The sequence below is a fragment of the Struthio camelus genome, chromosome 3 (assembly GCF_040807025.1).
Source record: "Struthio camelus isolate bStrCam1 chromosome 3, bStrCam1.hap1, whole genome shotgun sequence".
NCBI lineage: Eukaryota > Metazoa > Chordata > Aves > Struthioniformes > Struthionidae > Struthio > Struthio camelus.
The window spans coordinates 93,998,731-94,022,773 of record NC_090944.1 but is presented as its reverse complement, the minus strand read 5'-3'; the positions used below and the strand labels follow the sequence as shown (position 1 = coordinate 94,022,773).

The window sequence follows — 24,043 nt, the reverse complement described above, 5'->3', positions numbered from 1 at the left end:
ATTCCAAAGAGAGAGAGAGTGTGCTGCATTTGCAATGGAATCAAGACCTTAATCACCCACTGGCAGCAACAGAGATTATCACCTGTCTGCTGGCCAAAGGTGGTGGGGGGGGGGAGGAGCGAAGATGGGGAAACCGAAAACAAAAAGACATTTTCACTACAGCTCCGCAGTAAACCTGGACCTAAGGAAAACAAAAACCAAGACTCCAGGCATCAGCTTAGTGGACCGTTTGTGCACTAAAGGTGACGGAGGCCCTGTAAGCCAAGACAAGCAGACCAGGTTTGCTCATGCATTACTCCCTTTCCCAAGGGCTGGCTGCAACCTTCCTGGTGCCTGTGACTGTTCAGGCTGAGAAACTCCCTGTCAATATACTTTTCCCTCCTGTTGGCTCCAGTAGCTGGTCAGTAGCTCCTTAAAGGCACAAACACAAAAAAAAATTTCTTCCTCATCCAAAACACTGACATCTGCCTGGGTGAGGAAGGAAGGTTGGTTTAATAAGGAACCAGGGTGAGCATGCCTCCAATTAAGCCAGCTTTACAAACTGAGCTACACCGAACACAAGCGAGGAATAGTTGGGAAAATAAATAACAAAAAAAAACAACAAAAAAAAAGGAGATCAGGTGGCTTCTCAGCTCCTGGAACACCTCTCCTCATCTTTTAAGAGTCTCATCAAGAATTAGCTCCTCTAATAATGGAGGAACATTTATGAGAAGTGAGAGAAGATTTTTTTATTTTTATTTTTAAAGCTGTAGGTAAGTTACTGTAACTTCTGGACTTTAGCCAACAGTGCTTTATTACACTTGCCGGGTTGGGGCAGTTATACTCTATTTCCAAAAGACGGAAGTACCTTCCACAAACTAGCATTTTTGGGGTCAGAGCACCTGCGCTTGAGAGACAGAGGGAAATTGCTCCGTACAAAAGGGGGATGCGGGAAAAAGCAGAGCTGATAACGTGAAACAAACTAGTTACAAAGGGAAAAGGTGAAAGAATCACAAAGAAGAACAGGAGAAAAACCCATTTCAAATTCCAAGAAAATGGGAATGAAATTACCCTGTCTCAGAGGACAGGAACTTGAATTTCACATGAGGAGATGGCCCACAAGTGGAATAGGTAATAGCTGGTGCCATAAGAGGGCTGGGGGCAGACTCACAGTGAGCACAGCACGTTTGTGAAAGAGGTTAAAACAGTGCAGTTTTATATGTGAAGATCTGAATGCTCTTAAAGCCAGAGATATACTTGTTAACTGGTTTTGTTATGTTGATGGAATCTCTTGGAGACCTTCCAAACCTCATGGAGACAAACAGCTTAGCATTCAACCTAAAGCCAGTATGTGTTCAAAAAAAAAGAAAGAAAAAAACAAAACAGAAAAAAGTCACTCCTACAGGAGCAGTTCAGTGAGAGAGAAGAAAGAAAAAGAAAAAAGTGAACTTAGCAGAAGAAACAATTCCCCCCACATAATACAAAATTTGTAAGGAGGCAAACAAAACCTTATTTAGAAGGGCTGATAAAAGGCTATTCTCATCTCAATGACAACAATATCTAGCGTTGCAGTAGGAAACACTTCTTCGGTGTTTAGCATTTCGGAGGGAAGAGAAGCCCCTCTCATACTTGTGGAGGTGTGGGAAAGCAGAATAAGGAGGACTATACATCAACATCCAGTTACTAAGACACACACACTCTCCTTCTAGGAGCATTAGTATCTCACATGGGTTTGCTCCTTCCTTAAGGCATCATCTTACACTGTCCCTTGGTTAATGCTAAGGCACAGCTCCAGGCAGACTGGACTTTGATCCATGGACTTAAGTTCTGTATTTCCCACGTAGTATTTCAAAACCCTGTTTCCCCCTCCCCACTTTCAGTCTCCTCAAATCATTTAAGTTTCCACCACCCAGTGCCACATTCTTTACTTGTTAGAAGATAAGTTACTCTTTCAGCCCCAAAGTCCTTTTAAATTCTCCTTCTGTTCAACTACCAGCAGTTTCGAATTCAAAGTGACAAATACGCTGGCTAGCAACTTAGCTACAGCAGAGAAAGACAACCCCACAAAGAGGTAGAACATAAGAACAAAGGAGGAGAACAAAAGCCCCCCTTCTCCCAATTTGTCTGCCCACATACCAAAGATCAAAAGAGCTCAGAGAAGGCTGTGCATAATCTACATACTTTGTGACCTTATTACAATCAAATTCCCCGTAGGCATGGCCAGTGTGTATATACGCACACACTGTAAACACACAAGCGGGTCTGTGGAAGTTTGCCAAGTAATTTGCTCTGTGCATTGAGTTTGCTTACTTTTAACAATGCTGAGGCCAAAGAAGTGAGGCTCTTTAATCTTCACTAAATCACAAACTTGCTGAAAGAGCTCCTGTCCAGTGGCTTTGACCTGAAAGAAACAACCAGTCCAACATTACAGAGGGCTCACACACCTGGATGCAGCATTTCTCCTTCCTTATATTGATACTTTGGGTATCACAGCAAAAAAAAAACCCACAGAACAAGCTTTGTTTTCAGTATTATTATTACTATCACAGAAGAATTACAAGTGTGTCATTCTCCCTCGTTTACAAAGTGGCTTGGCTCAGTAAGATGTGAATTTAAGGCTTCCTATCTATTGGCATCCTTGTATAAGTAAAGTTGGGATCATGGTTGGAACACTAGTTTCATGCAGTACCTACCAGGCTACTTACAGGTCCTCTTAAAGAGAGTGTGTTTGTAATCACAGAAATGAAGGCACTACTCTTGAAAACAATGTTTTCAGTGGAGGCTGGGGGTGGGGAGAGACACTTTTTATTCAGAAGAATTAAGAACAAAAATAGAACTACACAAACCCAACAACTTCACACTTTGAGCAGAAAGCTTGCAGGGTACAGAGGAGGTTCACAGAATCACAGAACGGTGGAGGCTGAAAGGGACCTCTGGAGATCATCGAGTCCAACCCCCCTGCTCAAGCAGGGTCACCTAGTGCACATTGCCAGGATTATGTCCGGAAGGCTTTTGAATATCTCCAGGGAAGGAGATTCCACTGCCTCTCTGGGCAACCTCTTCCAGTGCTCAGTCACCCTCACAGCACAGATGTTTTTCCTCATGTTCAGATGGAACTGCCTGTGGTTCAGTTTGTGCCTGTTACCTCTCGTCCTGTTGCTGGGCACCACCGAGAAGAGTCTGGCCCCGTCCTCTTTACACCCTCCCTTCAGACACTCTTACGCATTGGTAAGGGTCCCCCCTCAGTCTTCTCCAGGCTGAACAGGCCCAGCTCTCGCAGCCTTTTCTCATACGAGGGATGCTCCAGGCCCTTCATCGTGTTTGTAGTCCTTCGCCGGACTCACTCCAGGAGCTCCACGTCTCTCTTGTACTGGGGAGCCCAGAAGTGGACACAGTACTCCAGGTGAGGCCTCAGCAGGGCTGAGGAGAGGGGAAGGATCACCTCCCTCCACCTGCTGGCAACACTCTGCCTCATGCACCCCAGCAGGTCAGCCCCCAGCCTGTACTGGGGCAGGGGGTATTCCTCCCTAGGGGCAGGACCCTGCCCTTGCCTTGGTTGAACTTCAGGAGGTTCCTCTCCACCCAGCTCCCCAGCCTGTCCAGGTCCCTCTGAATGGCAGCACAGCCTTCTGCTGTGTCAGCCGCTCCCCACAGTTTAGTATCATCAGCAAACTTGCTGAGGGTGCACTCTGTGCCTTCCTCCAGGTCATTGATGAATACTTTGAACAAGACTGGGCCCAGGACTGACCCCTGGGGGACACCACTAGCTACAGGCCTCCAACTAGACTCTGCGCCACTAATCACAACCCTCTGAGCTCGGCCATCGAGCCAGTTCTCAAGCCACCTCACCGTCCACTCATCTAGCCCACACTTCCTGAGCTTACCTAGGAGGATGTGATGGGAGATAGCGTCAAAAGCCTTGCTAAAGTCAAGGTAGGCAACATTCGCTGCGCTCCCCTCATCTACTCAGCCAGTCCTTCCATCATGGAAGGCTAGCAGGTTGGGTAAGCATGATTTCTCCTTTCTGAAAGTTGCCCTGTAACCCAGAGGGAGCAGTTTATTTAGTCCCCTAATGACTTTTGGTCACAGAGCAGTTAAAAACTTAGTTTTCAGACGCTGTCATGTATGGCCTATGGGCTCTTGCCTACTTCCATTCCACATTCAGACCTTTCAGCATCTTTGCCTATCAGAGTGCCCCCTTAAGAGTGTGCATGCATCGAAGAAGCACTGGAGAAAGATGCCAGCACATGCTACTGCAGGGGGCCAAAGGCTGAGTATCCAGACATTTGCAAGGATGGTGCATGGTAAAAAAGGGTTGTGGCACTATGTTAGAGCAACTTAATACCCTTTTCCAGCAGGGGTGCTTGAAGCAGAAGCTTCCTCAGCTAGGGCATGATGCAGGCTAGCTTCATGTGCAGACATGGATGTGTATTATGCTTTGAAAATTCCTCGACTAAATGCACTCCCACCTATAGCCTCATTTCCCCTTGCACCATCACATCACCTGAGGAGCAAAGACAAATAGACTAAGCAAGAAGGGGAAAGGAAAAAAAAAAAACACCCCAAAACCCAGCCCTTAGAGGCATGGGAGAAAGGAATTTTGAGCAAGAGCAGGTGCAGAGAGCAGAGCAAAAAGACAGTTTGCAGACACAAACAACCTGCACTCAGCTCTGAGTGTGACAAGCTCCAGCTTTGAAATGGGCCACAATCTTCTGAATTTTGCTGTTACCACTAGACAAAGGTGACTAGTAGCAGCGGAAGCACCCCTCCTGAGGTGGGAAAGTGCAGGAAGTAAAGAGTTGTGTGTACGCTCTCCTATCTAAAAATCATTCACTGAGGAAGAGGTGACCTACTAGGAACCAAAATGATTATGCGCACACAACAGTCACTAGCAGCACGGAACTGTATGTAGAAGCTATAGAATTAGATGCATTTCTTTCACATTTCACAGTTTCTATGTGAAGTGGCATACTTTCACACACAAGAGAACAAAGAGAAGAGAAACCTGCTTTAAGATACTAAGTTCTATAGAACTGAACACCTAAAGACTTTGTGACTCAACTCTAAAGCAGTGATTTAATCAGATTTCTCACACAGCAAGCATGGGAGTCTCCGCCCAATCCATTCTCATTTTGGCATTTTCCTTCTGTATCAAGTTTTACTCCCAGCTTTCAAGGCTATGCAGTATTGATTACACTTGCAATCTCTGATCCCTCCTCCTGCATTCCCCTCTGCCCAAAAGAACTAACACGTCCTTTTGCATTTTAATTTTGTGTGGTTTCCTTGGCCTTTCTTCCCTCTGTGCACGGTTCTTATACCAAGCTCCATCTCAAATATTCCATGAATCACTCCTTCCCTTGACAAAGGCTGACACTCAGCTTTGCTCTATGTCAGATTCAGGGCTTCTTTATACATGAAGTTTAGTCCAAAGTAAAATCAAGTGTAAGTTTACAGAAGGTAACTGCTATTCCAGAGTCATCCTATGTGCAAATACTCCTAAATATTGTTTATATTTTTCTTGGTTCATATGTTTTAAAAACTCTGCTCTGCTGCTCACAAAACAACAGGAAGATTTCAGACTTAGGCCTGTCACTCCTCAATCTACAGGAGCTCATCAGACTTCCCCTCCCAAGTTTCTGCTCATACTCCCAGCTTGCTTTCAGCAGCTGGGCAAGAAGCAGCATCTGCGGTGATCTATTTGGAGCTACCCAAACACAGGTAGGGTGGCTGGTTGTACTGCTGCACTCACGAGGCAGCATGTCCTTTACCAGCGTGGGTCTCATTCCTTTATTCAGCTACTGCCATCAAAAAAATGTAAGCAAAAGTTTAGGGGATACCTGCAAAAAACAGTTGATATATGGACCAACAGGTTCAAAAGTATCAGGGAGATAAAGATAAGCCAGAACACTGACAGATAAATAAAACTGAATAAACCGCATATCAGAAAAATTCATCCTCCCTAGCAGAAACCTCCCATTTCACCTTGCGGTCCTCAGAGTGGCTGGTAAGCTGTAGCACCCGCTACTTTGCTTCACAGCTCTGCTTTCCTAAGTGTTCATGGCTGATAATTAGGAAACATTTTTCGCCCCGCTCACCATTCCCTTAAATAATCTATACTATCAGCAGAGCGGACAGCAAAGTTAAACAAGAGACATCTGACAATGGGCAAAGGGACTTCAAAATGGCTCCCACTCGTCTCCACTCATGTCTGCAAAGAGCTTGAAATAATCAATTTTGAAGAACAGACTTCAACCCAGACCTGACCACATAAAAAAAACATATAGGAAAATTCTTATCTGGAAGGATGGAATTTACATGGGAGGGAGAAAAAGGAATTATGTACATAAATTCTCTGCTTATCAAGGGAAGGATCTATGCTTTATTCTGCTGGAAGGATAATGATTCTTACCTACCTCACTGAGCTGTAAGATTATTATTTGCATTTCACTGCAGAGATTAAAATGTTTCGGAAATCCTACGTAGCAGCGTTATTATTGTACTAAAGACAAAATGTATCATCTGTGGTTGCACTAATTAAATTTAAATTTACTAATGCTATTAGAAAATTGCCTTAATGCTTCTTGAAAAAGATCTTTACAGCTGTGAGATCTCAATTTTTGTTTTTGCTTTGAAGGGGCAACGGGGTAAAGAAAGAAGTATAATGAAAAGCTGGTATTGGGGAATTGTCCACTTACAACAGGCCACGTTTCACTCTCTATGCAATTAGTACAGAACCATGTTTTGAGAACTCATGTTTTCATTTAGATAGCTATTCTCTTTCATGCATGTGCAAGCACATATTTTTCCATCTTTCTAGCCACCGAAACAAGCAGAAACAGAAGCAAAAAGGGAAAATGTCTTTAAAAGGCTACTACGAGATGCAAAGTTATGGATCCATTCACAAAAAAAAAAGGAAACACTCAGGGCCCAAATATAAAGCTCTACACTTAACTATAAAAGGGGCCACACAGCCCCCACTTTCCCACCAGGCAGCCCTTCGGAAGGGCTGCAGGAAAGCAGGCAGAAATGGCCTTGCAGAGACACCTCACATTCCTTCCGTTCCCACTGGTGTTGTAAAGCTCAACTCTAAAGACTGCTTCTATGTTTATTAAACTGCTGCAGCCTGGGGCACTTCACCGTAACTTTTAAACATAGATCTGCTGGCTGAAGACGTTGTAACCCTGCACACACAGATGAGTGCACACAGGGTCCTTCCTTGCTCCTGCCAGGGCTGGGAATCTCCAGTTGTGGGCAGGGGCCTCTCCCAGCTGGCAAAGCAATAATTATTGCTCCCTGCCTGCGCCCCTGCCACCCAGCTGCCCAGGAAATCCCACTCTCCCCAAAATTCGAGGGGAGCTGTTTGTGTGAGCACACAACACTTTTCAGCTATAAGGCACAGGTTTTTAGCTCAGAAAGCCCCAGCAGGCGGTCTCTGCCAACCTAACTCATTCTGTCCATAACCAACTGAAAGGATGAACTACTCATGCAAGTATTAGGGGTGGCAAAGAAGTCTTTCGTGACAGAGCAGAAACCAGCGACAGGATCTCTTCACCGGCTGTGTCTCAGCCTGTCCAAAACCTTAGAGCTTGGACAGATCCATGGCTGTCACATCCTTTGGAAATAACATTAAACTTGCAGTCAGAGCAGATGCATGACACTGTACTTAAAACAGCAGCCAGGGGCATGCATCAGGGCTAAAAGAGAAGGAACAAAACCAAAAAGTATTTCAGGTGTCTCCAGTTCAGTCACCACTTGACTCATGCCAGCCAAACCAGACAGTGATGGCTGAACCTGTCAGTGCCTCCAGCTGTTTCCTCTCTGCAGCTTGCCCTCCCCCACACTGAGGAGGACATGCCTGCTTCAAGGACGACAAACTGCAGTTATTCAGGATTTACCACGTGCTTAAATTTAATACAGTGGAGCACGGCCCAGTAGTTCACAAACGGTTGCACTCCCAACTCAGACACCCGTGCGGTGAGAGGACAGAGCCAGGGAGACAGTACAGAGCAGTGACTGCATCAGCCATGCCTGCACTTCTGCATGTGAGTCAGCACCTCAAACAAGGCTGGGCAGGCACCACTGTCTAAGATCTTTAGCCTCTCTGATAAAAGCTATAAACAGGAGAGATTTAGGGTCAGTTGCAATGGACCATCACCCTGACCTGGGCACCTGCCTCCAAGAACTTAATTAAATCATCATTTTGTGGCTTGCACAAAAGCTAGCAGATTGCAAAAAAAGATCTTCTAGGTCTCCACATGGACTGGATGTGAACTGGTGACCTAGAAGGAGAGAGCTCCAGATGCTGCAGTTAAAAGACTTGCTCTACCCAGTCCTTGTGGCCATTTCTGTTAACGATGCCACATTTAAGCACAGTAGACAGGAAAATTCCTGCACGGATTTTAAGGATTAGCATGCATACTTTCAAAAGCCACGTTTCCAGTCATGCGCTTAAAATAACAGCTCACCTTCTGTCTTCTTCCCATCCCACAGGAAAGAAACAAGAACAAAGCAACACACTTCACCAGCCCACACATAGTGCATGCACATGCTCATAAGATAGCGCTAAACTTTCAGGCTAGCTTGTCATATGAATTTGAAGTGCGCTCTCCGAGTTCAGTACCTTGTAAGTTTAAGGAGCAATCAGTATTACACAAAGAGGCAATGCGATGTAGTGGATACTGTGCCATATGGCAGCCAACTGACCGGGCTCTGCTATCGCTTCTGCACACATACTTACACAGTTAACGTAACGATCAAAGAAATGAAACAACTTACCTCTGATCTGTGTGTGTACAAGCACTCAGAAAAAGAGTCAACGGCTATCCACGCTACCTTAAAGTCTTTAAAGAGCTCTACAAAGTATTAAACTCAAAAACAGCTAAAATGCCACTGCAAATGGAGGCATGCTCCATATTAGACATGCTTGCTAAGTGTAAGGCGTTTCAGGTTCAATTTTAAAATCACTCGATTGTTATTTGTGGCAAAAACATGCAGAGAACAAAAAAGGAATAAGTAAACAAAAGAGCAAAACACCCCATCCCAAAACACAACCAGGATGGACTTTCAAGAAACTCTACAACTGTTTCGAAACTGCCCAGTTAGAAAATGCAGCACCGATTACACTAAGCTGGCTAATAGCCCTGTGATCAGCAGGCTAACATGATGCCTTTGAGAGAACAATAGAAGCTAGTGAAATCAGCCCTACCACAGCCCTGGCTATTCAAACATAGTCATGGCACTGATGCCAAGACCTCAGCGAGAACTTCAAATCAGAATCACTCACCCCAACTGTTACGCTGAGCTGTTCTCTGTTGGGCAGGAAGACGCACACGCTCCGAGACTCCTGCTGCATCTTGCTGGCCAGCAGCGCCTTGCTCATCGTGGGCAGCTCCTCATGCCCGCACCAGCGGGCCTCCGGGGAACCGCTCTCCACACAGGCGTCGGGCTCCCTTCATCCCACGTACCTGCCAAAAGGTAAGAGCTTCAGTGCCATGCCCCTCAGAAGAAGGCTGCAAGCACTGGTAACAGCACGCAGCCCACATTTAATGAGATGGTTTCCTCTGCACTCTAAAGAAAAAAGAAAAAAACAAGGGGAGAAAAAAGATGAACAGAAGCGTCTGAAAAGGCTGCGTAAGCAGAGTGATCGTCACAGGTCGTCCTCGCATTAGTCAGCCCGCTTATTGATTATGGGCGGTCACGTTGCTCTGGAGGTGGGAGCATACACCAAAAAACTCTCACAATGAACCCTTGTACAGGGCTGTCAGGTGGCACCTGCAATGAGTTCTCATCTCCTGACTCATTCGTTTTACAAAGCCACACTTAATGTTTCTAACAAACTCCCAGCATAAACCACGCATAGTTAACCTTTAAAATGACCCAGGAATCACAGGAGAGAGCCATAAAGCAATTAGATCTACTTAGAATACCAAACCAGAAATGAGATTTCAAGATACAAACAAGTAATAAAACAGATGACACAACAGACTACTTCCTGAAACAGCATACGGGGGCAGAGGGAGGGATGGGGAAGCAGCCCCTTCTTTAACTGGGATACCTCACTTTTGGTGAAAGCGGAGATTTCAATGAATCATCCGCATGTGTACGTCAATGAAGAGGACTCCGGATTTTATTTGATTCATCTTTCCCCCTCACTCACCTCTATCCCTGGGAAACCATTGTGAGACTGTGCATAAACTCAAAGGGAAAAAATGTGCAAACTCACTGGAGAGAAAAGGCTGAGCCACTGTTTGATAATTTTTGCAAGATAAATACTGCCAGACTCTTCCTGACAGTTGAGCCTAAGTGGCACGGTTGTACGTTCTTCAGTTGAGTGTAAAAGCTGCTGAAATTGCAGACATAAAAATGCAGCAGTCTGAAACAGTTACACAAATATCTTAGAGCTGAAGTTACAATAATCACTACAGAAACAAGAGACCAGAAATTCAATTCATGCCAAAACGCACAGTAGCCAACATCATTTTCACATTATAGTTAGGTTAAGTGCAGTTTCCTCAGCCATTTGTGACATTTATTTGCAGCCCTCTCCACCCCAACGCTCTCCAGTTCAAGAAAACATCCTAGGGCACCTGGCAGCTGCAGATGGAAGATGCATACGTGCCACTTGGCTGGTTTATTTGTACAGCTCTAATTGACAAACTTCCCTTACAGCAGCACACAAGGCAGCTGTAGCTATATAAGCATGCTGACAGGCCAAGAGCTCAGAGAGAACGGCCAGCCCCAAATCCTTTTCCATTCAGGCTGCTGACTCTTGTTATACAGACGTCACAGACACTCAGGGAGCTTGAGCTCCTCCATGAAGACGTATGACCAAAGTGAGTCCAGCACGAAGGGGAGAGGCTCTTTGAGGGAAGGTTATGGACGAATGCTGGCCGAGATCTGGACTAGTATGACACGAACCAGTCATGAGGTCCAGGAAACGCACAGCCTTAAACACTTCAGCCAGCACATCCTGCCTTTTAAACACTTGAGCGCACTCCAAGCCAGACCAAGAGGTAGATGCTCACAGCAGAAACGGCCATGGGAGTTCAAAGTGTTACGGCTTTCCCAGCTGCCTGTTACCACCTCTCTGCCAGAGGTCACATACAGCCTTCAGCAGACTGTGCACGCGCTCTTGGTCCATGTCAGTGCCAGACCGGCTCGGTCTCCCTGCTGAGGCTACGAGTGCAACTCTCCACAGACAAGCCGAAAGCAGGCACAGTGCCGAGGCTCCAGAGGTTGTTCTGCACAGAGCCTGCTCCAGGCCAAAGCAGACAACTACAGAGTCCAGATTTAAGGCATTTAGTACTGGCTCCCAAACCACTCTTGAGTATGGATCCAGCATAAAATTCACCCTAACAGTTCAAATTGGCTTGAAAAGCTGAGCGCATCAACTTTGTATCAGCAGGCTTTCTGTTAAGCAAGGTAGCGCGTCTCTCTTTAGAGCCAGCACAAAAACAGTCAGCTTCTAACTATCACTTGCCTTGATAAATCTGACAGAAACGAAACCCTAGCCCCCTCCCTGAATTAGTCAAAATGCTGCTGGGTGATCTGGCACTCCACTGGTTCCTTATGAAGCAGGATGGACTGCCTTGCATTCAGCAGAACTGTGGCACTAACCAACCCGTACGTTCGCAGCTCTTCACTAGCCCTTTACAGCAGGTACCTACATCAGTAAGTAGGTTACCTACCACAGCACCTACCATGCCTTGGGAAGGGAGCTGATCACAAAATCACAGGTATCTCACAGGTATCTCGCCAAGGGCTAACTCTCCCTCTATGACAGCATCTAAGGTTGCAGAACTCGTTTCTAGAGGACGGGCCCCATCTTCAGTGCATGTTGCAAGGCTCCCCTTGTCTTGCCAACATATCAGTATTATGCAAAGGAGGAGTTAGGAAGGGATATTCTATATTCCCCCTAGCAGAGTCTGTCTTGCCAGGGAAGGGAGTACAACAAGTGATTACTAAACCAAGCGTTACAGAGTGTCCACAGAGACGTGGATGTGCCGTCTACTAGCTTTCTGTGGACTATTCCTTCTCCAGGTGGCTACCTTACTGAGAACAACGCAGTGTTTCTGGTCTCCCCAGGGAGGCTGGAGGAGACAGAATGGAAGGTCGCTGACAGAAAGCAGAAGAGAGCAATAGGCATCTTTTTCAGCTGCCTTTGGCCTGGTTAAGCCTGCCTCTGGACCCAGAGGAAGCAAGGCCACTACCACATGTCTGAACCGTTGCAGGCTGTTTCTTAAAGAAGTCAATAAGAGCCTCTCTGAGGCGTGGTCTACCCCTCCAAGGTCAATGGCAACATGATGATCTTTATTACCTTCCACCACATACAAGATTTGATGCCAGCCGGCAAACCCCAGCCACTCCGAATAAACACTATTTATTTCTGCCAACAAAATGCAGATGCTCTTGATTGGTACAACAATGGAAGTGCTGCTGGCTAGCGCGTGTCCACATTCCCACACAGCATGTCTCAGAAAGGGTGCGTACCCCAAAGGCAACTGCACTCTGCAAAGTGCTGACAGAGTATGCCTTTGGAAAGAAGAGTTATTAAGTGATGTAACGACTTTTCCTTGGCATCTTCCAAAATGGGTTCAAAGATATCAAAGGATGACAAGCAGCAAGGAAGCAGGTCATTTTATATTAACACCCAGTCATAAGCATTCTGTTTTACAGTATCTTCAGAGTGACAGAAGGTATTTTTCATCTTGCTGTTAAATTAGAGAAGCCGGTACTTTCCGTCAAAAAAAAGAAGTCCATCAAAAAGACTTCCAATAGCTCTCACAGGACATCACAAATTAAAATAAATATACACATATGCACATACTCATATAGACACACAAACATATTGCATATACATTATATATAGGTTTTCAAAGCATTTGAATTTGCTTTGATATTTAAATTCATTTTGTCCTATTTCAGGGAGAAAAATATAGTGGAAAAACTCTTGCATGGGAAATAGAAAAAGGAAGACAAAGTATAATTCAGAAAAAAAAAAAAAAAAAAACTTACCCCTCTCCCTTCAATTCTGTGCTCAAACATAACTACTTTTTTTAACCTCAAATATAAGTAAAAGATCTAAGTGTCACTCTGCATAAAAAAAGTAAGCTGTTCCATCCACTTCCTTTCTTGCACTAGTAAACAATACATCTTAATAAAGCATTTTTTATCCAAGTTCTTTATATAGAGCCTGTCTTATGAGACATAAATACACAAAAATCACATTTAATGCATTACAGCTTCTGAAAAGAGCAGGTCACTAAAGGGCTAAGTTGTTTCGTTTTTTCAAAAACCAGAATTGTAGTCCAAAAACTAAGACTTTTAAAAGGGAGATTGCTCTAAATTCTAAGCAAGCACAAAAAGACACATTTGACTTCCTGGAAGATGACAGAGGAAAGCTCCTATCAGATGAAATATTAAGAGAAAATCTCTCATTTATCCTCTCGTCAATATAATTATATTGACGTGTCCTCTTGGATTCCAGGCTGCACGCTATTAACAGCGGTACATAAATAACAGATGCCTACAGAACGACTTGAGGCTGGCAGGTCACCGTTGTCATTGTCAGCTGATGTCACATGCGCCATAAAGTTTACGAATAGCATAAAGACCTCAGAGTATGAATTCAGGCCTTCCAACATGAGGAGGTTTATCTTTACTATCAAACTGCTGGAGTAGATTGTACATAGTCTCATTCACAAGAGCAGATGCAGTCTAATGAAGGCATTCATACAGCTCACTGCACCGTTCAAAAAAGGTGGCTAAGGAAAAAGAAAAAAAACGTAAAAACATACACACATAGTGCTCTGTGCACAACTCCAGAAACTGAAACCCAACTCCTCACAGCCTCTATAAAATAACGCTTCTGGACAGCTTTCCTATAATCTCACATTTGCTTTGTTCACTTGAACTTTTAAGAGAACAACTGCAGATTACGAGAGAAAGGAAGTGAGGAAGAATGGAGAAAAGGTGTTACTTTTTTTATGTTTTAAAACAAATGAGCCTCTAAACCCTGCAACAGCAAGTAAGAGGTTAAAGAAGCAACGTCCTTAATCTGAAGGGGGAGGTCAAACACAAGCCTAGATCAGCTTTCTCTTCTTTAGAGGTATGTTAGAATGTGATAAAAAGTAATGAATCATTAACTTGCTAGCAGTGATGTTAACACTTTTTTTTTTTGTTTAAGCTGTGAGCCAAGAACAACTGCCCAATGAAAACAAGTGGCCAGAAGGAATGCTCTTACTTAAATATACACAATTTCAGACTGCCCATATGCCATTCTTTTGTTTACCACAGATTCCAACCTCTTAACCTCAATTAAACCCTAAAAGCTCCTGCAAATGCACTGCAGATGAATTAATAAAAGCTAAAGTCAATCATCTGCCTCTGGGACACTCTACAGTTTGTTTGTTTTTTTAAATAACACCACTTCATGTTTTAGCTCCTGGAGAAGTGCATTTTGAGATGTAATTGCTTGGTCAAAGGTCCCTGCAGTCTATCAGTGAAACAGTCAAAGATGCTATTTATTTGTATGCTTCTGGTATCAGTCAGGAGTCTTATTAGTGGCCAGAGTGATAGCACAGTTTATTTAGCACCGTTTGTTTTATTTTACTTCACCTAAACACACGTGCACCAGAGCTTTGGAAAATAAGTCTGTCATTAATTCCAAGACTCCTCTGTTTCAGCAGCTCAAACACAGCCATAAAAACTAATTAAGAAAAAAAGCTCATCTTCCCCTCCTCTCTCCATGGCCTCACAAGCTGCTTCCTAGAATCTGAACAGAAACGCAGCATTTCTTTGGTAAAAACAAGAATTGCTGAAGTTTTCTGGAATAAGAACAACTGAGTCTTCTAAGAAAGGAAGAGATTCAGGAACATCTACGGGAGCATTTTGACAGCTTCTTCCTCGTCAGTCATTTCAGAGCTACAGAAAATTTGCATTCCCTATGTGCACAAGTTATTGGTCAAAGAGCCAGCCTACCAACTTACCCAGTAATTTTCCAGCTGCCGCTAGAGATGACAGGTTACTTACTGCACTTCTGCAGGTAAATTTGAGACCTGACTCTTCTTTTCCCAAAATAAATGCCACCTGAAGGGACAAGCCTCTGTTTAGCCACTCACCCGTTACAGGAAGTAACACTACTTTCTTCATACATTCTGACCTCGGGTTCCCAACTTGTACTTGTTTTAAAGAATTAGCCCACACACTCAAACCACTTCAGCAATACAGCTCATACCAGCTGAAACTGTTCCTGCAGACAGTGGTCACCAGTGAAGTTGGTTGCAGAAGTGCCTTTCTTTTCCTGCTAAGCCCAGGTCTCTAGTGCTGCGTGGTTTTGCTTCTCTTTTCACAAGAACTTGGGCTAACCTGATCTTGCAGAGAGCCGGTTCAGGGAGCTAAATTAGCAGGACACTGTTCCTACCACAGAACAATTTTCTTTTAGTGTAGTTTCCTGAATAAGCGCACTACTGTGTTATGTCAATGCCAGCCTCAGCCTGAGAAAAGGGGCAAGGAAGCTAAAAATAGTTGCTGAGGGGTGGCTTGACAATATTGCTAAGCTAACACAGAGATGCAACCCGTGTCTCTGCAGGTGCTGCTCTCTCCCAGGGACTTTCTTCACAGTTCTCAGCCACAGTTGATACCGGGCAATTCCAGAAGATTGTTTACTGCAGGATGCTAGCAGGAAAGCTAACTGAACCACCTTTAACAGTCTACATAACACAACAGCATGAAAACGACTTGCCCCTTGCTGAATCCGGGGCCATACCATGGTTAGCGTGTCTGAAAGCAGGTCTCACCCAAACAACGTTTGGGTTCAAACTGCATCATGAGTGCAGCTGTATTTTATACTAGTCCAGCACCCATTGCAAACGGGTCCTAGTCCTGACTTCAGCCTCTCGGTACTGCTACAATAGCATCTGCAGGGGAAATAGTAAACTGATGAAAGAGAGACGATCTACCAACTCCAAGAAACAAAATGGAATAAAACCCTCCTGGTATGGAGGGGGGGGGGGGGGGGAAGGCACAAGTAATTGTGTGTTTCTCAGTCATCCATAACCTGGAAAAACACTTCGTTAATTATAGTGGAACATCTTCAAAAAGCTGGTTTTGCTGCAGGTAACAGAATATGAACACAGAATCTTCCTGAGGAAAGCTTAACAGATTGGCCCATTTAACACCCTAAGCAAAACCAGTGAATTTTAGCCAGAAGAGTTACTACAGAGTCCTATCAAGAAGCATCCAGAACTGTTAAGACTCTTCCGGACAAGCTGAAGCCAGCTATATTCTCAGGCTACAGCTTCACAATCAGCTTAAGCAGCTCTAATCAAGCCAGCTGTGCAGCAAGACAAATCAGGGGACCATCTGGAAACACACCTGCCTTTCGGTGTCAGCCCACATTTAGGTTGGCTTATACCGATCAGGAAACACAGCCTTAAAAACTGGAACTTCCACCACCTACATATCTATCATCTCAGAGACATACTGTAGGACACCGGTGCTATCTGTAAAACAGAATAATAGAGGGCCTGAACAAGTACAAATGTACTGATGGTACACACCAGCCTTTCCCAGCATCATGACCTTAAGACCATATATACCTCCCCTGACTACTCTCAGAGATGATGAACATTTCTCTGGAAATATGAGAAGAAAAATTGTGTTTCACGGCAGAAAGTGAGACTGAAGCTGGACAGCTTTATGCCACGGCTGCAGCAGAAGTGAAAAACGCCACCCTCTCTTCAATAGCCAAAACTACTAAGTCATGCCTTGCAACAAATTCCCAGAAATGCATTGATTTGTCAGCCATACCTGCCTTAGCATCCTCCCAGGACTAGCACTACTCATCTAAGGGCAAAGATACCACAAGGTGGAAATGTACTGAATGCAGTATCCAATATGCTGCTTTCTAGATGGAATACACAATTGTCACCAACGTTCAGAGCGCTATAAGGAAGTTCAGAGCACTAGGAAGCCTATATTCAAATCGAATGAACAAGGCATACTAAGACCACCTCCCAGTCATTTCAGTACTCTGAATGGCTGGATCCCAGAACGGACACAACTTCGTTGGCATAGGACAGATGTAACATGGTCAAAGACAACTGGCTTTCAGTCCATAGATGTGGGAGAGGCAACTGCAGCTAACCTCCTCCATCTGCTATCAATACCTCTCAGAACTTAGCGTACTCCTTTTGCAGGATGGGACGTGGGCCTGGCTCCCCCTTTTCTTCCGGGATTTTCAAACGCAGCAATGGAAAATGCTTCCAAAAATTTCAGGGCTGTGGAACCCTAGCAGACTTAGTCCTCACCTCATATCTTTTGGGGCAGCTGAGAGAATTGCTCAGCTTTGCTCTTAGATGTCAACCAACATCCTTTTCCTTTTCTTCTGTACAAACAGCACTCTCTGATGACACTGAGCTTTAACAAGAGAGGAAAATCCTTTGTCCTTAGTCTTCATTGCAGGATTAGACACAGCTCTTAGGCATGACTGCCTGTACTCCGCCTCCACACTGCAAAGTCTGCTAGCCTAAAGTCAAATAGCACCACCACAACCAAGAACTTGTGCTAGAATATGAGGTATACTTAGGGTAACTCCCCTCTGCTTTGCACTGCTCCTCAACTAGGCCGGCATGCTCTGAAAGAACAATTCTCCTAAAATTCCCGTGGACCATACTTTCTAATTTGGGATCACGCTGCTATGCTATTTCGTCTCTACGAAGCCCTAGACCTCAGGCTCAAAGATGGGACAGCTATCCTATCCTGTGATAATGCAGTGTTCTCTGGTAGCCAGGTAAAATGACGCATGTTTTGGGATACACATCAGACCCTACTGCTGCAAACTAGGCTGCAAGAAAAGAGAAAAAGTTTAGCATAGCATGGAGCAGCAAAGCCCTCACTCCTAGAGTGCACGAAGCACAACGGCACGGCGGCAGCAGCAGCAAGGAGGCTGCACAGGCAGGACTGCGCAGGGCGGCTTCTGCCTTTCCATCTGGCTCTCCCTCCTTGGATGAGGAACAGCTTTTTAGCAGTTTACTCCTGGGGAGGAGCTCAGCATGAATCACCTGAGTTTAATCCTTCCCTGAAACCAAAACTGAATTCAGGAGTCTTTTGAGAGAAACAGACAACAAGCATTAAAGCCCCCAAGCAAAAAGGGATGAATTAAAATCTCATGAGGACCATTAGGTTTTCCCCATCGCTTCCAAGTGAGTGCCTTTGTATTTATGCATACAAAAATATGCAGCCTTTTAAAATACATTACTTTACCAGAAACATGCAAAACTTAGCAATATACAGGCTTGAAACAATACGCAAACAATGAAGCCTGCAACTACAGCGTGCACCTTCTCCTTCAGCATGAAGCTTTCCCTGGAGGACAAACACCCTCCTGCCAAAGGCCTGAAGAGCAATGGATCAACTGATCCTGCCTTCTCATTGATCGATAATGCAAAAGTAGCGTTACACCCAATGTGTCAAACTACCAACATTAAGTAACTCACCACGATGAATTTATTTATTTCTATATAATGTGTAACTAGACTCCTTTTACTGATTAACAATCATTTATAGGACTTCTTCAGACTTTATAAATCAAACAAATGAATTGAAGTTTAGGATTTAGTAGCAGCTGAAAACATTGATTGACTTAAGCAAGCGCAGAAGCTTAAGAAAAAAACATGGGACAGTGCACAAAGCCGCTTCAGTGTCCATTACACAGTGCAAAAGCAGCTGCAAAGAAAGTCTGCTCATAAATGCAAAGCTACTGTTTATCTGGATGACCAAGACAATATCACGTTAGATTAAGGAAAGCTCATTGCTTGCACATCCACTCAGTAACAGCAAGCTTGCCTCCACTCAAATACATGGACACATTCCTTTCAGTACAGATCCTTAGAGAAACCTCATTCACATGAATACACATGCGGAGCCAGGAGTGCAGTTCAGAAGAAAGCATCAGGCAGTCTCTGATACCTCAATGCGAAGGAGAGTAACAGAAAATATTCTGTCTTTGGCACTCCAGTGCTCTGTCTGTGCACTTCTGCCAAGTAGTGCAATCCTCCTTTATTAAAGACTGTTCTTCTTCTGCATTTATGTGAAGCAGGAGAGGCAAAGCAGGGATGGAGAGCCACAGTAAGGTCTTTAAAACAGGGGAGAACGAGGCTTCGTTCCCTGCTACTCTAACTGAAAGGAAGCTTAGGAAGCGCAGGCAGAGCACCAAACAGAAGGACCTGGTCTTGCTACCAGCAGCTGAAGAGAGAGGCATCTTCCTGTACCATGCAGACTGGAAATGGATAAGATCCCATCACCCAAAAGCCTATGGGCTAATTCTCCAACTGGAGACATATTCTTTTTTCAAGTCTACCAGGCCTATAAACAGGATTTCTCCCAAACAAATCTATTATACTCTTGGCTTGCATACAATAGCTGAGAGACACTCTTCTACAAGACTGACTATGCAGAGTTTGTTCCACCAAACCACCTGAAGTATTCTGTAGAGCTGTCAAAAAATGCGTGGGTACATTCCTCCTGGAGTTCTACACTCATCAAGTAATATCTTATTTCAGCTCTAGAATTAACTAGATTATAAGTCTCAGTTAAAAAATGTAAGTATCATTATAACTTCACAGGCAATACCTGGAGTTGCAGGATGAATAAGAACAGACATGTTTTCTTAGCAATTTATCACATCAAGAACTCTTCTGAGCAAGAATACTAACAAGTTAAAAACTAACTAGTTGCTACTAACTAGTTACTAACTAGTTAAAAAACATTAGAAAACTTCCCCAAAGGAAGGAAAAATCCACTGGTGATCTTATAGCATTTCAATCACAGTCTAAATATTCAGATCAACTATTCAGATTCTGCATCAGTCTGTTGTTTTTTTTCCTCTCCTCCTTAAAAAGTGCAGCTTGTCTTAAATCAATATTCTTCTCTGTCCCGAATATGTTCATGTGAAACGGAGGGACTTCCAGAAAAAATGGATATAACATGGCCCGGAACACAGTTTGTTTTCATTACAAGGGTGGAAATACCAATCTGCCAAAACCCTGACAAAATTAACACAAACAGCAGAGTATTTAAGATTAGATGCAACTTCAAAGACTGCAATAGCACTGCTAGAAATTAACTTCTGCAAAGGACGGGGAAATAGAAAGACAAAGCTCAACACAGAAACATAGCTAAACAAACTGCTTTAGAAAGAACGGTCTATTTCATGGTGATGCTGCATTTTGCAAAAAGAAGAAAGAGACAGCAGAAAAGAAAGACAAATTAAGTGTAAGAAAAGGGTTAAGGAAAAAGAAGAGAGCGACCACTACTAGCCAGAGGACTTCTTTTGGGCTGAGTCTACAGTTTGTCCACGTTCAGTTACTAACTACAACTGTAAGAATTAAGGTATTACTGCTAAACAATACTAGGATAATCAAGAAGCAGCATAGTAGCACAGGAATTTCTGCAAGAAAAGACAAACTGTAACCCTGGAGCACAGTAGGCATGCAAGTAATTTGCATTATCTTGAATTGGTCTAGCAGTAGGGCAACTACTTTATTACAATTGTTAACTGATATGGAGTTAATCACTGGATTCATACACTTTTTACCTGAAGTGTCGGGAAATGAAGAGCGTGCTGTAGCTTCAAAGAAGGATCAGCCCCTACCTGCTATCAAAAAATCTTCCCCTATCATCAAAGATTAAAACAATATCAGGAAAACAAATGTAAATACAACCTAAAACTTTTAAGGAAAAACAGTTTATACAAATTTGTTGGTTATTTCTATATAACTAAGTAGATTTCTATATACATGGCATAAACAATAACAACAAAAATCCTTAAAATAAAACCCTGCCCAAAGAGCATAGGGTGTTTTTTTTTTTGGAAAACGACAGGAAAGATTTGCTACAACTCATGTTCTTTAATAGCATTTTATAGATTTATTCTTGTTTATGCTTATCTTTTTTTTTTTTTTTTGGAAGACAACCTCTGCAAGAAAATACTATTTTCCCTTTTGGATTCCAATTTTTTCTGGTGTCACATTCCTCATCTGAGGTCAAAACACTGGTTACTACAAAAATTCTTAACATTACCAATGCCGAAAGCAGAACATTCTGATTAACAGTGCATAGAAATTAAACGGGAGGAATAAACAGAAAAGTGAGGACAACATATTCTGTTGTCATTCCAAGTTTTCCACGAACAAAATAAGAAAAAACACCTAACAAATGAACAGGAGATAAATACTCAAAAAGTTTCTTCCTGACCATTTCCTCCAAAATAATCATTGCTAGAAATACACCCTCATTTTCTTTGGGTAAAGTCTTAAAAGGTAAGCATTCTCTATGCTTTTGAAATATTTATTGTCAAGTCCTGCGTATCACTGTAGCTCACTGAAGAAGGGACAAGGTTCAGACAGCACCTTCTGGTTCCTGGTGTGGTGGAAAAACAGATGTGCATTGCAAACGCCACCTGGGAGATAACCTGAAGAGTTTGTCACTGCAGAGCAGAAGGCGAACGTCTGCCAATACAGAGGATGATTTCTCAATATAGGCAGCACAGGAAACACAGAGCCTTTTGATGTAAATTAGTGCCAAGAAAGAACTAAAAAGGGGAGAAACAATCAAATATAGAGACTTCTGACACCCCCCCCCCTTCTCCCCTGCATGCACATCTCTTGGATGCTCCTTCCCTCATCCTGTCTTTGGCTGGTAGATAAAAGCCTGTCACAGCATTCACCTCAGAGCACACAAAACAGCCCCCACAGTACTCGAGGTTGCCTCCACACCTCCTTCCAGCACCCCTCCCTCTTAAGGCTGCCTCTGAGATGAAACCAGACACTAGACGAAGTCTCAATGTTTGGCTACTTACCCCTCGCTGCTCACCCTCCTCAGCCCTTTAAGCCTCGGCGTCTGCCTGCGCTGTTTAACAACAACGTGACATGACCAGATCTCATCACGGCACAACGGTGACACCCACCCGAGTGGAGAGCACCAGGTCCCGAAGCCAGCCCACACCAGCTGCCCCACCACCCTCCCTTAGCATCTGCTCACAAGGCGGTGGCAAAGCAAGCGCCTGTTGGGAACTGTCCCAGACCCAGGCCATCTTCTAATTTAGCGCCTGGGAGGCATTCAGGAACGCCTAATTGCCTCGAGGCATGCCAGAAGTTGCTCTAATAATGCAGCAGCAGAAAAGGTTTAGTATTGCAGGGGCCGGAAATACTAGGAAATTAGGTGATGTGGTGGCGTACCAGTGAGATCAACTGAGAGAGGATGTCACTGAGGGATGGAAGACTTGCCACGATTTCACAATATTTCAGAGTCCAATTCCCTCCTCTCTTTCCTGCTGTTACCATTCTACCCCGTGACCTCCCGAGGTACGCCCGCCCTTCACAAAGGTGTGCTCTTCTGAAGACCCTGGCCCCCCGAGAGCCTCAGCTCTGTGCGCGCGGCGGCACAAAGGTTTCCTAGATCTGGGCTCGCTGCTGCTTTGGCAGCAAAATGAACAGGTAACGCAATAAAACTAAAAATTGCTATTACTGTCTAGCCATAACCAACATTTTGATGGGCCGTGGCCTCTTACTGAACAAGCTGTAAACCTGTATTTTGCACTTAGGAACTTATATTTTTTTTGCGTTAGTATAAGAATGTCATGTAATTCAGCTTCCAAACGACTTTCCAAATACTTTCATGTTTGCGGCGCTAAGGGCTCGTTATTCGTCCTCGTCAGGCTGCAGGAACAGCTGAGGACTTTTTAAGTCTCATTATCATCAACTCTAACTGGATACCTGATACCTCAAGGGTCAGGAAACGATCTGCTACGGGGAGTCAAACAGAACCTTTGAACTGCACCATTACTAACAATCTGATCAGAATGACTTTGTTTAAACGACAAATTAAAAATTCCAGAGACAACAGGAAAACTGAACTTATTTTTAAGAACTTTAGACTAACGGACAGAGCAGGAGCCAAAAGCAAAAGCTCCTTCTCCTGACAAGGTGAAACACTGCCGACACGGCTTGTTGGCAACCCAGACCGTTTTCTTAGAAAGCTCCAACTTTAGAATCACCTGAAACGCAAACATACTGCAAGGGGTATGAAGAGCGGCACGGTCCTGTTAGGAACCTGCACCTGTCCAGAGGGAGGCTTAATAAAACACGCGCTCCGTGCACGGACACACAAGCATATCTCAGGATTTAAGGGCGCCCTTGCACCTGACTTGCAGACAAACTGACCAACGCAGCCAGACTTACAGCTAACTACTAGCTGCAAGCTAAGTCTAGTGCGTGCGGCACCTGGGGGCGGCGGGAAAGGTTTTCAAAAAAAAAAAAAAAGCCCGAAATAGACGGCACCTGAACGACTTTCAGTTCCCCGCTGCCCCTTCGTACCAAACACCCTCCGGCGGCAGCAGCGGCGGCACGTCGGGACCGCGGTGCCCTGCCGTCCGCGAGCTCCCCCCGCTCCCGCTCCCGCTCCCGGGACGGGCGCGGCGGGAGGCCGCGGCGGGGCAGGCCGGGCGGCGGTGGCGGGGGGGGAGAGGGAGGCAGGTGCCGCTCTCCGCAGCCCGGCCCGCCCGCCCCGTCGCCGGCGGCTCGGTGCAAGCGCCGGGGCCGCCCCGGAACGCCTCAAGGCGGACAGCGCGGCGGCGCCCGGCCCCGCACCGGGGCGATCCCCGGCGGTGCCGTCGCTCACTTACCCGCGGGACGGGACGGGACCGGACGGGACCGGACGGCTTTAGCCAGGGGCGGCTGGGGGCGCCGGGATCCGCTGTCGCCTCCGCGGCAGCATCCAAGGCGCAGCGCGCCGCGCGAGGCACCGGCGGCGGGACCCAACGGCAGCCGCACGCCGGTGTCCCGGGAGGGAGCGGGGGCGGGGGGGGGGGGTGGTGAGCCGAGGTGCGGGGCGGGCCCGGGCCGGCGGAGGGCGGAGTCAGCCCCCCGCGACCCCGCCCCCGGCCCGGCCCCGCTGTTTCCCTCGCCGCGGCGCCCACGTGGAGCGGCGGCACGCGGGCGCAGGGCTCCCCCCCCCACCCCACCCCACCCCCGCGCGCCGCCGTCGCCGCAGCGGATTGGCGGAG

At 45.2% G+C, this 24,043-nt stretch overlaps 1 protein-coding gene across 7 annotated transcripts in view; it reads right to left on the bottom strand.

The window, feature by feature from the left end:
• FRMD1 (FERM domain containing 1) overlaps positions 1-23,831 on the bottom strand; it is a 49,741-nt gene extending 25,910 nt beyond the window's left edge. For 2 of the 7 annotated variants that reach the window (XM_068939130.1, XM_068939133.1), the window contains exons 1-3: positions 21,839-21,890; positions 9,263-9,443; positions 2,290-2,380 (exon numbers count right to left, since the gene is read on the bottom strand). In XM_068939130.1, coding sequence (XP_068795231.1) covers positions 2,290-2,380; positions 9,263-9,358 — 187 coding nt within the window. In that variant the 5' untranslated portion in view covers positions 9,359-9,443; positions 21,839-21,890. The other 5 variants (XM_068939132.1, XM_068939129.1, XM_068939134.1 and 2 more) reach the window with 5 other exon arrangements.
• Positions 23,832-24,043: the final 212 nt, after the last annotated feature.